Source organism: Hippopotamus amphibius, chromosome 5, assembly GCF_030028045.1.
Source record: "Hippopotamus amphibius kiboko isolate mHipAmp2 chromosome 5, mHipAmp2.hap2, whole genome shotgun sequence".
Taxonomy (NCBI): domain Eukaryota; kingdom Metazoa; phylum Chordata; class Mammalia; order Artiodactyla; family Hippopotamidae; genus Hippopotamus; species Hippopotamus amphibius.
Window position 1 is genome coordinate 960875 of NC_080190.1, and position 12778 is coordinate 973652.

At 58.2% G+C, this 12778-nt stretch overlaps 1 protein-coding gene across 4 annotated transcripts in view; it reads right to left on the minus strand.

Moving 5' to 3' along the window:
* The window catches only part of INPP5A (inositol polyphosphate-5-phosphatase A), a 173752-nt gene that overhangs the window by 103544 nt on the left and 57430 nt on the right, over positions 1 to 12778 (minus strand). For all 4 annotated transcript variants that reach the window (XM_057734837.1, XM_057734839.1, XM_057734838.1 and 1 more), the window contains exon 2: positions 7607 to 7648. In XM_057734837.1, coding sequence (XP_057590820.1) covers positions 7607 to 7648 — 42 coding nt within the window. The remainder of the gene's footprint in view (positions 1 to 7606; positions 7649 to 12778) is intronic.

Sequence of the window (12778 nt, forward strand, 5' to 3'; positions counted from 1 at the left end):
GGGGACCGGGGCGGGGACGGGGGCAGTGAGCGCCGAGGCGGGGCGGGAAGGACCGCACGCAGAGGGGACGGGCGCCTCCCTGCCCCCAGCGCCGCCCAGAGCCCGCGCACGGCCCGCACCCGCCTCCCCTCCTCCGGGCCCCTGTCCTGCAGGTCCCCGAGAGCCACGCCAGCAGAGCGGATCGGGCCCGCGGCCTGGCTTCTCAGAGACGACAAGGAAACACCGCTTCGTGTGAAGGTACGTGTCCACGTCAGCTGGTAAACGGGGCGGGAACCTTGGGTCGTGTGGTGGGTGTGTGCTGACTTCACAGATGGACGGACAGGCTTCTCCACGGGGGCCGCACGGCCCTGCGTCCCCGCCAGCCAGCTCTGCCTGACTGCATCCTCGTCCCTACAGGACGCGGTCAGGGTTCTGTTCATTGTATCCAGTCTAACAGATACGAACTGATATCTCACTCTGGTTTCAATTTGCATTTCCTGAAAGTCTAGTGATGCAGAGCATCTTTTCACGTTTGTTTACCACGTGTGTATCTTCTTCGGTAAAGTACCTGTTCAAATTCTTCACTCATTTGTACGAGGGTGAGTCAAAAATTATCTGCACTCTGGCTGTAGAATTTATAGAAATTTTAATATAACCCAGGTGCAGATAATTTTGACTCACCCTCGTACATCGGGTTCTCTGCTTTCTTATTACTTTTGAAAGTTCCTTGTACGTTCTAGATACAAGCCCTTCATCAGAAGTGATTTACAAATATCTACTCCCCCCCCCACCCCGATCTGGGATGTCGTTTCATTCTTTTAACAGTGTCTTACAGAGAGCAAAAGTTCCTCGTTATGAAGAGTTCTAATTTATCAGCATTTTTCTTTTCTGAATTGTGCTTTTGGCGTTGTATCTAGGCAAGCTTTGCCTAACCGAGGTCACAAGAATTTGGGGGGACTACGGGGGGAACCCTAAGAGCTAAATTTATCTGTCTGTTTAATGTAAGCTTCTGGTGTGCAGCACTATCACTTGACACCTGTGTACACTACAGAGTGGTCACCATGTACACTACAGAGTGGTCACCACCACAGTCTGGTTGCCATCCACAGAATTTTTCTCCTAAGTTTTCTTCTAGAAACATCATAATTTTAAGTTTTACATTTAAGTCTACAACCTATTTTAATTTTTGTGTATGGTGCGAAGTACGGAAAACCTTTCTTTTGCTAACGGATGTCTACTTGGTCCAGCACTACCTGCTGGAAAGCCTGTCCCTCTCTAATGCACAGCCTTTAACCTCTGCCAATCACTTAGACATATCTGTGGGTCTATTTCTGCACCTCTTTTCTGCCACTGAGCCATCTCTCTGTCCTTCTGCCAAAAGCACATTGTCCTGATTGCATTAGCTTTAGGGTAAGTCTTGAAATCAGAAAGTGTGACCCCTTAAACTTCACTGCTTTCCCAACACTGTTTTGGCTGTTTTAGTTCCTGTGCTCTGCCACGGACATTTTACACTTCAGAACCATCTTGCAGTCTTCTACCAAAATGTGCTTGCAGAGATTTTAATTGGAACTGCATCAAACTGGTAGATCATGCGTGGAGCTGACATATTAACATAATTGTCTTCCAATCCATGAACACGGTACACCCCTCCATGTCTTTGCATCTTCCCTGATTTCTTTCACCAGTGTTTTATGTTTTCAGTGTACAGATATTAACATATTTCATTAGCTTTATATCCAGGTATTTCATTTTAGTGGTACTATAAATGATCGTATCCAATATAAAAAGATGTTCTCAAATTGATCTTGTATGCTGCAAACTAAGGAAGTTCACGTATATTCGTAACAGTGAAGTTTCTGTGGATTCCTCATCATTTCCTAGATAGCCAGTCATGCCTTCTGCCCAAACACAGTCTGATCCCCTCCTCTCCCTTCTAGCCTGGTGACACTGGCCAGGACCTTCACTGCCACCCTGAACGGAGAGGTGAGACCAGGCATCCTCACCCTACTCCCGGCCTCACAGCCAAAAAGCCCCGTGTCTCGCACGGGAGGTGTGCTGCCAGCTGGGGGCGGGGAGTGCGCCCTTTGCCGAGCTCCTGCGCAAGCGCCTCTCTACTCCGCGTTTGCTGGGAGTTTTCATCAGAGGTGGTTATAGAATTCTGGCAAATGCTTTTTCTGCACCTACTGAGGTGAGCATGTGGTTTTTCTCTCTCGATCGGTTGGCATGCGTAATCTTATCCATTCATTTTATATGCTAGGCCAGGCTTGCGTTGCTCGATGCTGACACGTGCGCTTTTTGACGTGCTGCTGTTTCCATCGTGCGTGCGTTGCGTGTCTCTCTGCATATAAATACTTCCACGTATCTCATCCGATGATGCTCCATGCGTCTTGGCATTTACTCCACGGGGACAGGGATGTGCATTTTTATTCTCTGATGCCTCTGTCTGCCTTTGCTGTCAGGGGGCTGCTCGCGCCACAGGATGAGTCCGGAAGTCTCGTCCACACGTCAGTCTTCTTGAAAAGTTTCTGTAGAATGGTTATAGTTTCTCGCTTAAATGTTTTACAGAATTCGTCCGTGAAACCATCTGGTGCTGTAGAGTTTTTTTGTGGGAAAGTGTTTAGCAGTTTTCATTTAATAGAGAGCTCATTTATGTCTTCTTGACGTAAGTTCAATCCTTTGTTTTTCCAAAAACATCTTCCTCTCACATAAGTGTCCAAATTTACTAGCAAAAAGCTGTTCGTGATGTCTCCCTTACGACCTTTTTATCGTCTGCAGGATGTTTAGGGAGATCCCCCAGTGTCAAATTTCTGAAATTGGTCATTCTTGTCTTCTACTTTCAGAAATTAGATACAGAAGAGCAAATTAAACCCAAAGTAATCAAAAAAAGAAAATTATAAAGAGCAGAAATCAGCAAAAGAGAAAACAGAAAACAACAGACACAACCAAGAAAACCAAAAGCAGCTTCTCCAAGGTCAATAAAACTGATGAACCTCTAGCCATACACTTGGCTGACGTCCTCCTCTTTAAGGGTCCCGTTTCCCTGCTTCTTCGCCTGCATGGTCATTTTTTATCGGTTGTAAAAGATCAGGCTGTAGGTTTTACCTTGCTGGACACTAGCCTAGAAGCTCTCTGGCTGTGAACTGGGGTGAACACAGGCCCACCTCTCACCCCTCGGCCAACGATGCCCTCCTGCCTGCCGCCTGAGGCCTGAAACCTGGGTTTCATGTGTGTTTTCTGGTTTTGTTTAGGGCAGGAGGATAGATTTGGTACCTGTTTCTCCGTGTTAGCCGGAAGCAGGTGTTACTCATCGCATTATTCTTTAAGTTATTGTCAGGGAAAATCATGAAAGACGTTCAAACAGGCATAAAAGATCAGAAGTGCCCTGTCCCTGTTCGCATTATCTCTGCCCCGAGTGGCCTCTGAGCTGTCCCACAATTCTGTGAACCCTAATGACCCCAGGATGCCGGTGTCTGGTGGGGCACAGCTCACCCCCGACTAGCCCTGCACGTTCGTCTCGGCGCCGCTGACGGGAGAGGCCCCGTGCTTGCTCTTTGGCGTCTTCTCTGAACGAATTCTAACATCTTACTTGTTCTCTCACCAATAAATAACAAATGTTTCTTACCTCAATAAAAAAAGTCGTCAACACATGCTCGTTTTTCATGTTTGTATGTGAGCCAATGTTGTATCTGTTTTAAAATTTATCTATAGCATTACTATAAACAAACTTGAAACAATCTAAGGTCCATCAATAGAAAAATGACTTTAAAACATGACGGCCTATCCATCCATTTGATGAAATACCCTGAAGCTATTACAAGCGAGCGTGTATGTGACTCTAAGAGAAAGATTTCCCAGTTTACTAAAAGAAGAGTAAGCTGTCCCAGTGCGCAGACCTGCACCTGGCTAAGGAAGCTACCTTCTCCCCGGGACACGCAGACCTTAGACATGAGGTGTGACACCAAGCTAGAGGCAGCACGGGGGGTGGGGACACTCATTTATCCTCGTCCACTCTGAGCCATTCCCTCACTGCTACCCAGCCGAGAACTGAGCACACACCACGTGCAGACACGCTCCAGGCCCTGGGGACGCAGCTGCGGGACAGGCCCTGCCAAGGGCACCACGTCTGTAAACAGGAAAGTTACGATCGACCTCCTGCCAGCCCGGCCCGCGGCCTGGAGCACGGGGATCCGTGACCATCAGAGGCAGAATGGCTGCGCCCATGCGTCCTCAGGGCTGGCCGCAGCCTCCTCCAGGGCCGTCCTGAGTACCCTGCGAGCAGGGGCCACCCGGGGCTGTTTCTGGCTGTCTCTCCGCAGCACGGGGGCAGCTCCGGAGGGTGAGGTGTCGGGCCCACTCCCCTCTGGCCCCCCGCACCCTGTGCGGCGGCCGGCACCTCGCAAGCCATGGTCTCTTCCTCTTCGTCTGAGGGCACTTATCCCACGATGGGGCCCCACCCTCAGGACCTCATCTGAACCTAATCACCTCACAAAGGCCCCACCTCAAATACCATCGCACGGGGGATGAGGGTTCAGCACGTGACCCTGGGGGGGCGGGGTACAGACGTCCAGGCCGCGGCAGAGGTGGAGCCTGCGTTTCCAGAACGCAAGTTCAGATCGTGATGAATCACAGAGCAAGACAAGGCTGGGGGAGGCCGGGGAGCTGGCCGGGAGGGGCCTCTCTGAGGGGCAACAACCACAGGGACCAGGAGGGTGAGAGCGGGTCGTGCAGGGAGGAGCAAGTGCAGAGGCCCAAACGCCAGGCGGGCCTGGGGCAGAGCACGGCTGGGGGGCGGGGGGCTGCCTGGAGGCCCCACACGGACCCTGGGCCTCCGCCCGTGAGGCGGGAAGCAGGAGGGCAGCAGGACTGGGTTCCACTTGCAGGGCGCTCTGCTGCACACAGAAAGGATGGGGTGTGGTGGTCCTGGGGAGACTCTGGATGGACCGTGAAGGGGGCGGCAAGGCTGCCGCTGGCCTGGAGGTGGGCTGGGGTTTGCCCCGGCCCCCCGGGCATGGGAGACTGCAGGCGTCACCGGCAATGGGCCCGGGAGTCTGACGCCCGGGGGAGGTCAGAGCTGGGGCGGCAGTGGAGGGCAGGAAGGCAGGGGAAGGCCAGCTGGGGTGATACCAGGCTCTGTATCTTCTAGAAGGCTGACCACCCTCTCTGGTGCCGTGGTCACATTCAGGACGGAACACATGGAAATTTCAGCTCAGAACTAGGGATGGGAACACAAACTGCATTTCTCCTGCCTCCTGCCTTTGTATGGCGATCAAGCGTCACAAAAAAGCAAAAATTATTCCAAGGGTTCTAGAAAACATGAAGGCTGTATTCAGTTCTTCTGTTTATAAAAGCAGGTCACTAAAGCCTACTGTGAAAAAATCATAATGTAAACTCAGGATGAGGAAAAAAAAGGGACAGCCACGCAGCGCCCCGTGTCTCAAGGCCCCGCGCCCTGGGCCATGGGCCTCTCAGCCTCCAGCCCCCCGGCTTCTGGGCTGCGGGCAGCGGGCTGGGCACCTCATGGACCGAGTTGGCCCAAGAAAGTTGGGGGGAGGGCTTGTGTTAAAACCTCACGTTTAAGAATTGCCACTGAAACGTCTCCCTCCTACAGAGGCTTCTGTGCTCTTTCGTCACTCCTCACGTTCTACTCCCTCTGCCGAGGCGGACGTTCCAGAAGGGATGCAGGCACCCTGCACGCCGACCGCGAGGAAAGCACCAAGCCACCTGCCCATCCATCGACTCCGACGTGGCTGCGCGTGCAGCCAGGGGGCTCGGAGAGGAGGGGACCCCCAGGTCTGCGTTTCCTGGGGTCCAAGTTCACAAAGAGCGGAGCGACCTGGCTCTGAGCTGACTCCCAGACCACCGGCTACTTCCTGTCTGCACCGCACCACGACTCCAGGGCACCAGTAAAAGAGGAAGGAAAGGAAGACTGTGTGTGAGCCCCGCGCCTGCTGTCTGGGGCCTGTCGCGTCGGAGTCTCAGGCCGGCTCCCCACGACCGCCCCCAGGGGCCTCTCACCGAGGGCGACCCCCCACCAGCCTGCATCCTTGGGGCTGTCACCCCTAGGAACCCGGAGCCAGGCCCGCTACCTGCCGCGTCTCACCCGCTGTGCTCCTTGGACGCCGCCAAGGCCCAGCCACCAGAAGCAAACAAACGAACGTGACAGCCGTTCTGGCCAGAACACAGACCCAGGAGCAGACAGAGCCGGGCAGGTGGCTCCAGCCACACCACGGGCTCCCAGTCCATGGCCACAGGCACAGGGAGCCGCTGGAGCCCGACCGCCCCCACGGGGAGCCCTCTACCAGGAAGGGGCCGCCCCGTCCCCACGTGGGCAGTGCCTGCCTGCAGCTGATGCCCCAGCTCTGCCGGGTGGGCTTCAGCCAGGGGCCCTGAGGTCAGCTTTCCACCGGGGCAGGGCAGACCGTGGGGAAGGCGAGGCTCCGAACCCCCAGGTGATGGAAAAACAGGTCCCACTCACTACCGACACCCTCCCACCCCCCCGCCACGGCCCCTCACCGGCCCCACCCTCCGGGACCTCGGACGCTCCCCAGGGACCCACCTGACCTCCCGGCCGAGACCACCACCCACCTCCAGACATCCCAGGGGGACACGCCCCTCAGCGGACTCTCCCCTCTGGATCCTGCTGCATCTCCCGAGCGGGAGCGGGACCCCCACCCCCACCCCCACCCGTGGCCCGCGCACCTGGAGGGGTGTGGACAGCTCAGGCCAGCAGACTGGACAGGCTGGACGCATGCCAGCGCGGACGGCAGGAGCCCGGGGCCGTCCACAGAACCGTCGGGGCACCGAGTGCCCCCAAGTGGACCTGCCAGGGTGCCACCCCTCGGCCCCTGGGGTCTCAGCAGCCCCGAGGCCAGCCCCCAACACCCACACGTCCTCCTGTGCACAGAACACACGCGCTGGGCTCGGCAGAGCTGCAGGAGGACAGCCCCCCGCACCCCCACTGTTCCTACCCGGCACCCTCCGGGCGGCGGCCACACTGGCCTCCCGGGGGCCCGCAGTCGCCCCACAGCCCCGGCCGGGCAGGATGCCCTGCTCGCCCACAGACCCGAGTGGCCTCTGGGACGTCCCGCCAGGGTCCCACACGTTGGGCCTGGGCCTGATGCTGCGAGGCTGGGCCCCGGGGGGGACGTCGGAGCTGGCCCCGGTTGTGTTCCTAGCCCGCTCCCGTGGAGAACAGGCTCCAGGAGCAGAGTCCTCGTCTCCCTCCAGAGCTGCCCCCACCCCGCAATCCAGGACAGCACCGACCACAGACAAGGGGCCCGACCAGCAGCTGCTCCACGGGAGGTGCCGGGACTGGCTTCCCCCAACGCCTCCGGCCAGTGTCCGCCCCCCAGCCGGTCGCTGCACTTTCTGCCCAGACCCCAGGGCCCTCCCAAAAGGCACCCGAATGTCCCCACCAGTTTTCAACGGCCTCCCCTGCAACAAGCAGAGACCCTGGCCCAGGTGGGGGCACCTGAGAAGGGAGGGGCCTCAGAGGAGGAACCGGGAAGCGGACGGGATGCACCCCCTTGGCCGCACCCCGGGACAGCGGGAGACCACAGGATGAAATGTGACCGCCAGCAACGTAAGCTGTTCCCTCACATGGGCTGGTCATCACAGGGGCTCTTACCTGATAGAATTCCCGAAGCCAGTTCTTCTGGAGGTTTTCTGGCTGTAAATTAAGAAGAAAAGACATTCAGGCCAGTGACACAGCCCCAACAGCTGCAAGCAGACGCCGACGTGATGGCCTATATGCCACCCTCACATGGTGGGGGGAGGGGGGGGGGGAACGCCCTGCTCCACACAGGGGACCCCACCCTGCACAGGGTGCTGGTGCACAGCTCGCCCAGAGACAAGGGGTGGCAGCCTGGATCTGGAGCTGACCGCCAGCCCTGCTCTGCCCCTGGGTGGGGGGAGGGGGGTGGAGTCCCAGGGGGTCGGGGGCGGGGGGGCTGCCGCAGCCAGGCCTGGGCATTCGGCAGGACCCAGCCGTGTGGGACCCCGGGGCAGGCTCCGAGAACGCGGAAAGAGCTGCGCCGCACTGAGTGCCAGTTTTGGGCCTGCGGACGCCCCAGGGAAGAGCTGGCCCACGGAGCACAGCCCCTGAGAAAACAGGACGCCACCTCTTCCCACATGTCCCTGCCGGGATCCCGGGCCACCGGGCCAGCCAGCAACGCAGGGCATGTGGCCCAGCCCAACCCAACACGGCCAAGGCGCTGAGAGGCCACCACAGGCCTGGACGGGGACGAGGGACACGGGGGGGAAACGCGTGCCCAGTGGGTGCAGAGGTTCAGACACGGGAGACGAAACGTCCTCGGGATCCAGTGACATCAGTGTGCGCGTCCCTGACCCTGCTGGACCACACGTAGAAACGGTGTGGATGAAAAATTTAGTATTCTGTGTTTCCTACTACAACTCAAACAAACAAAAATGCCCCAAACCCCACCCACCGCCTCCAGGACTCAGAGCCCTGATCCGAGCAGAGCCCTGGACGCCGAGGCTGGGGGCGTGGGGCCCGGTGCCAGAGCACACGCCCCACACAGGCCGGGGCTGTCGCCCGCCCACGTCCCTACGTGTCCCGAGGGCTGGAAGAGGGAACCACAGACAAGTTAATGAACGAAGGGGAGAAACAGCTGTGGAACCAGAGCCTTGCAGGGCACAGAGGAAGGCGCGGAGGACGCCCCGGGCATTCGCCCCACAAAGACGGTGGCCAGAGTCCAGCCAGGTGGGAGGCCTTCCAGTCACCAAGGCCAAGTTCGGGGCCAGGCCACCAGCCCCCACTTCCTGCACAGCGAGGAGGGCCCTGCCTCCCTCCGCCACCCTCAGAGGCGAACAAAGAAAAGCACCACAAGAAGGCAGGCCGCCCAAGGAAAGACCAGGCAGAAGGTCTGAACAGACTCACACGCGCACACGAAGATGCCGGACATCTCCAGGCTTCGGGGAGAAGCAAACCCAGACCACAGAGGGATCTGCCCCAGCCCCGGACGGCAGACAGCAGAGAGAGCTGCACGCCTGGGGAGACTGTGCAGACGCGGACCCTTAGGCACGGCTGGCGGCGGAGGGACGGTGCGGGCGGTGCAGCCGCCACGGGAAAGTCTGGCGGTTCTTCGAAACGCTAGACGTGGAGTCACCACGTGGCCCAGCAGCACCCAAGAGACGTGGAAACGCTCGTCCCACACAGGGCCGCGGCCACGAGCGCTTGCAGCAGCGGACTCAGGAGCCGAAAGCTGGAAACTGTCCAAGGACCCGTCAGCGCGTGGACAGAGGGACAAAACAGGTTCCAACAGAACATGACAGCCACGGACACAGGCCACGACCTGGACCAGCCTCAAAAGCACGGTGCTCAGTGAATGAAGCCCCTCACCAAAGGACAGATGGCGTCTGATCCCACCTCACGGAACATCCAGCACAGGCAGGTCCGCAGAGCCGGGAGCGGGCTATTGGCAGCCAGATGTCGAGGGGCGCGGGTGGTCTACGCTCACCTGACTGCGGTGACGGCGGCCCAGCTCCGAAAGCACGGGAAGCGCTGAACTGTGCTCCCCTCTCCCACTGACCCGCTGAACCCCCGCTTGAACCAAGGACACGGGGCACCCCAGGCCGGGGCCAGGACATGAGGAGGGACAGCCCCGAGGAGATCGAAGGAAGAGGACTTCAGGGCGAGGCCCCGAGGCCCTGACGAGGAATGCGTGAGCGGGGAGGGCAGCCCCTGGAAAGTGGGGCTGAGGACGAAGGTGCTGGTCTAGGGGCACAGAAGGCCCACCAGAATTTCAGCAACCTTTCCACGCCAGGGCTCGTGGGCTCGGCCTGGAGATAAAGGACAAAGAGACTTGGCTTCAAGTTCCGTCGTGGGGGATGCAGCCGGATGTGCACTCCTGGCCCTGCTCCTCCTGCAGAGCCCCCCGCCCCCCAGCCCTGCAGCCCCAGCCAACACACACGTTTTCACGACATACTCACCAAAGCCCTGTGCTCAGCGGCCGTCCGCAAATGAAGGCAGAGGCCTGATGGACAAACTGCTCCAGTTTCAGGCCCATTACCGTATCCCTGAGTCAGCCCACAGGAGAGGCGCCACCGTGACCTCCCATCCCGCCACCGGCCCAGAGCCCCACCCAGTGAGCACTGCCAGGTGGGCCCCCGAAGGCTCCAAGGGCAAGTTTCATCTTCCCCAAACCTGAGCTTCCTCGCCTCGGGGAGGCCGGGGCTGGCTGACTGCAGGTGGCATTGAGGAGTCGCCCCAGAGCTTCTGCGCGGGGGTTCGAGACCCGGAACCGGAGGAAAGGCCTGAGGTGGGTACAGGGCAGAGGGGACCAGGCCCCCGGAAGGGCGGGCAGGTGACGCGCGTGCTGCGGGTGTGACCTCCCCCACATTTGAACAAATGGTCCTGCGCTAAGAGAGATTAAGTGCTGCTTTAGGATCTGAGGGCCGCCCTCTCCCGACCAAGGCTGGACGCGGGCTTTGCTGGACACTGGCTGCTGGTGATGTACTTGCACAGCAGGTACTTCCACGGTCGCCGGGTGGACATGTCCATGTGGGCCGATGCGGCTGCCCTGCATGACCCTGGACTGCACTGACCGTTAGCCCCATGGCCCCTCCAGGTTCCCTGCAAGTTGTCCTCACGTCCCTGACCTCCACACGGGGATGTCCCTTTCCCATCACAGGCACTCCCCATGACTCACCCACCTCCACAGAGCCCCCACCCCCAGGACCCCGAGTGCCGAGGGGGTCAGACCACGACCCCCACACGCCACCTGGACCACAGGCTCCTCCGCCCTCCCTCCCTCTCACACACATGCTCACACGCTCACACACGCACACACATGCACAAACGCTCACACACGCACTCACACACACACTCACACACACGCTCTCACACACACATGCCGGAGGCCCCCCAGCTCCTCCCCATCTCCGTCAATGGCAGCTCCATCCACCTATCTACCCTACCACCTGCAGAGGCCCGGATCCAGCCGCCATCCCGCCCTGTGGCCCCTGCTGCCAAAGTGCATCCAGACTCCCCCTCCCCCGCCCCGCACCCTCCTCTGCTGCCCTGAGCCAGGCTCATCCCAAGGGCTCCCCTGCTTCTGCCCTCGGCCCTTCCCCGTCCACCTCCACTCTGCACCCACAGGGATGCCCGGAAAACACATCCGATCCACCTTCCAGCGTCCCCACCTCCCTGCAGGGAAGGCCAGTCCCTGCCAGGCCTGCCCAGCTGCCCAGGCTGAGCTCTCTGCCCCAGCTCTGCTCTGGGAGGCTGGTACCTTCCATTCTCCAGCCTCAGGGCCTTTGCACCTGCTCTTCCCACAGATGCTCCGTGGCCCCCACGCCCTCACTGCCCTCACGGCAGCCCCACGTTCCTGGGTCACAGAGCCCCCCCAGCACAGACAGCAGCCGCACCACACTCTTCCCTGTCTTCCCTCAAGGACTGTCACCTCCCAGCCCGCACACCACAGTGTGCGTCCCTTGTTCAAGCAGGACAACTTCAAAGTCAATATAATAATAACAACTCTCTAAATCACTGGGGCTGAGCTGGTCAAGAGCTCTTTCCCCACAAACTAACAAAATAGCAAACGGGGGTGACGGCAGGGGACCCCCTCGTAACAACACGACACAGACAGGGTCCAACGTGGAAAGGCGGCCGCCGAGGGAAAGAACGGGAAACGACCTCCGGAAACCAGAGAGGTGACCCTGAGGGTGGGGAGCGGCAGGGACGGCGTCCCTGAGGAGGGAGCCTCAACACAGGCCAAAAAGATCTAGGAGTCAGTGCAGAGCAAACGGTGCCCTGGAAGGGAAGGAACGCTGGCCAAGCTTGAAGGGGAAGAGCGTCCTGAGAAAGGGGGATACGGAGAGACGGACAGCAGGCCAACAGGTCACCGAGGGACAGACAGATCTGGGACGTGGAGGCCCAGAGCGCAGAAACAGAAACAGAAAGACCGCGAGGGCCAGCCCGGCGTCCGCCTCCGTGCAGGACTAGGGACCGGACGTGGAGGGACGCGACGTCCCACGCTCGACGGAACGCAGACGTGAAACCTACACGTGGGGGGCTGGTGCGGTGGAGACAAGCGAAGAACCCCTGCGGAAGAAGAGTGATTTCCTCACCGCAAGCAGTTCATGAACATGGTCTACAGTTAAACTGTATTGTCAAACTCCAAATTCTTAAAGTTTTATTTTTAAGTTCTCGTATACTTAAAAGAATTTTAGAGATATATATATTTAGCATTTGTCTCAAGTGGAGAAGTTCCTTCAGTTTCAAGTCAGTACTTTTTCCTTCCGAAAATTTCAGTAGAATTAAATTTACACGTTGGATTGAAGACAGCAGTGCTGTGCGGCCCCCGTCACACAGCCCAGCCTTCACACTGCAGCCCCTGTGCAGAGACATCAGAGACATGTGGACGAGAGCTCTTGCTGGGTGTGAGACTCGGGATGATCTCTACTTTTCTATAATGCTTAGACTTTAAGGAAAACAAAAAAGGACCTTATAAAATAATTCCATGAAGGACTGAGAATCACTTCAGCATGCTTGTCTCATGCCCTCTAACAGAGAAAGGCACCAACACCCAGACCCCCGAAGACACAGCACCCCCATTCCTAACTGGAGAACTAAGGCAGCCACAGGAGATGACAGGGCACATCACACTGGTGAGGGCCAAAGCAGCAGTCAACGGGGACCCCGGGACAACTAGCTCAATACCTATTTTTAAAATGCTATGTTAGATCCTTTCTTCACTTTACAAACAAAACAAACTTGAAACAGGAAAAAAATTTCAGAAGAAGATACAAGCAAATAGCCGTCCTTACAGAAGAAAGA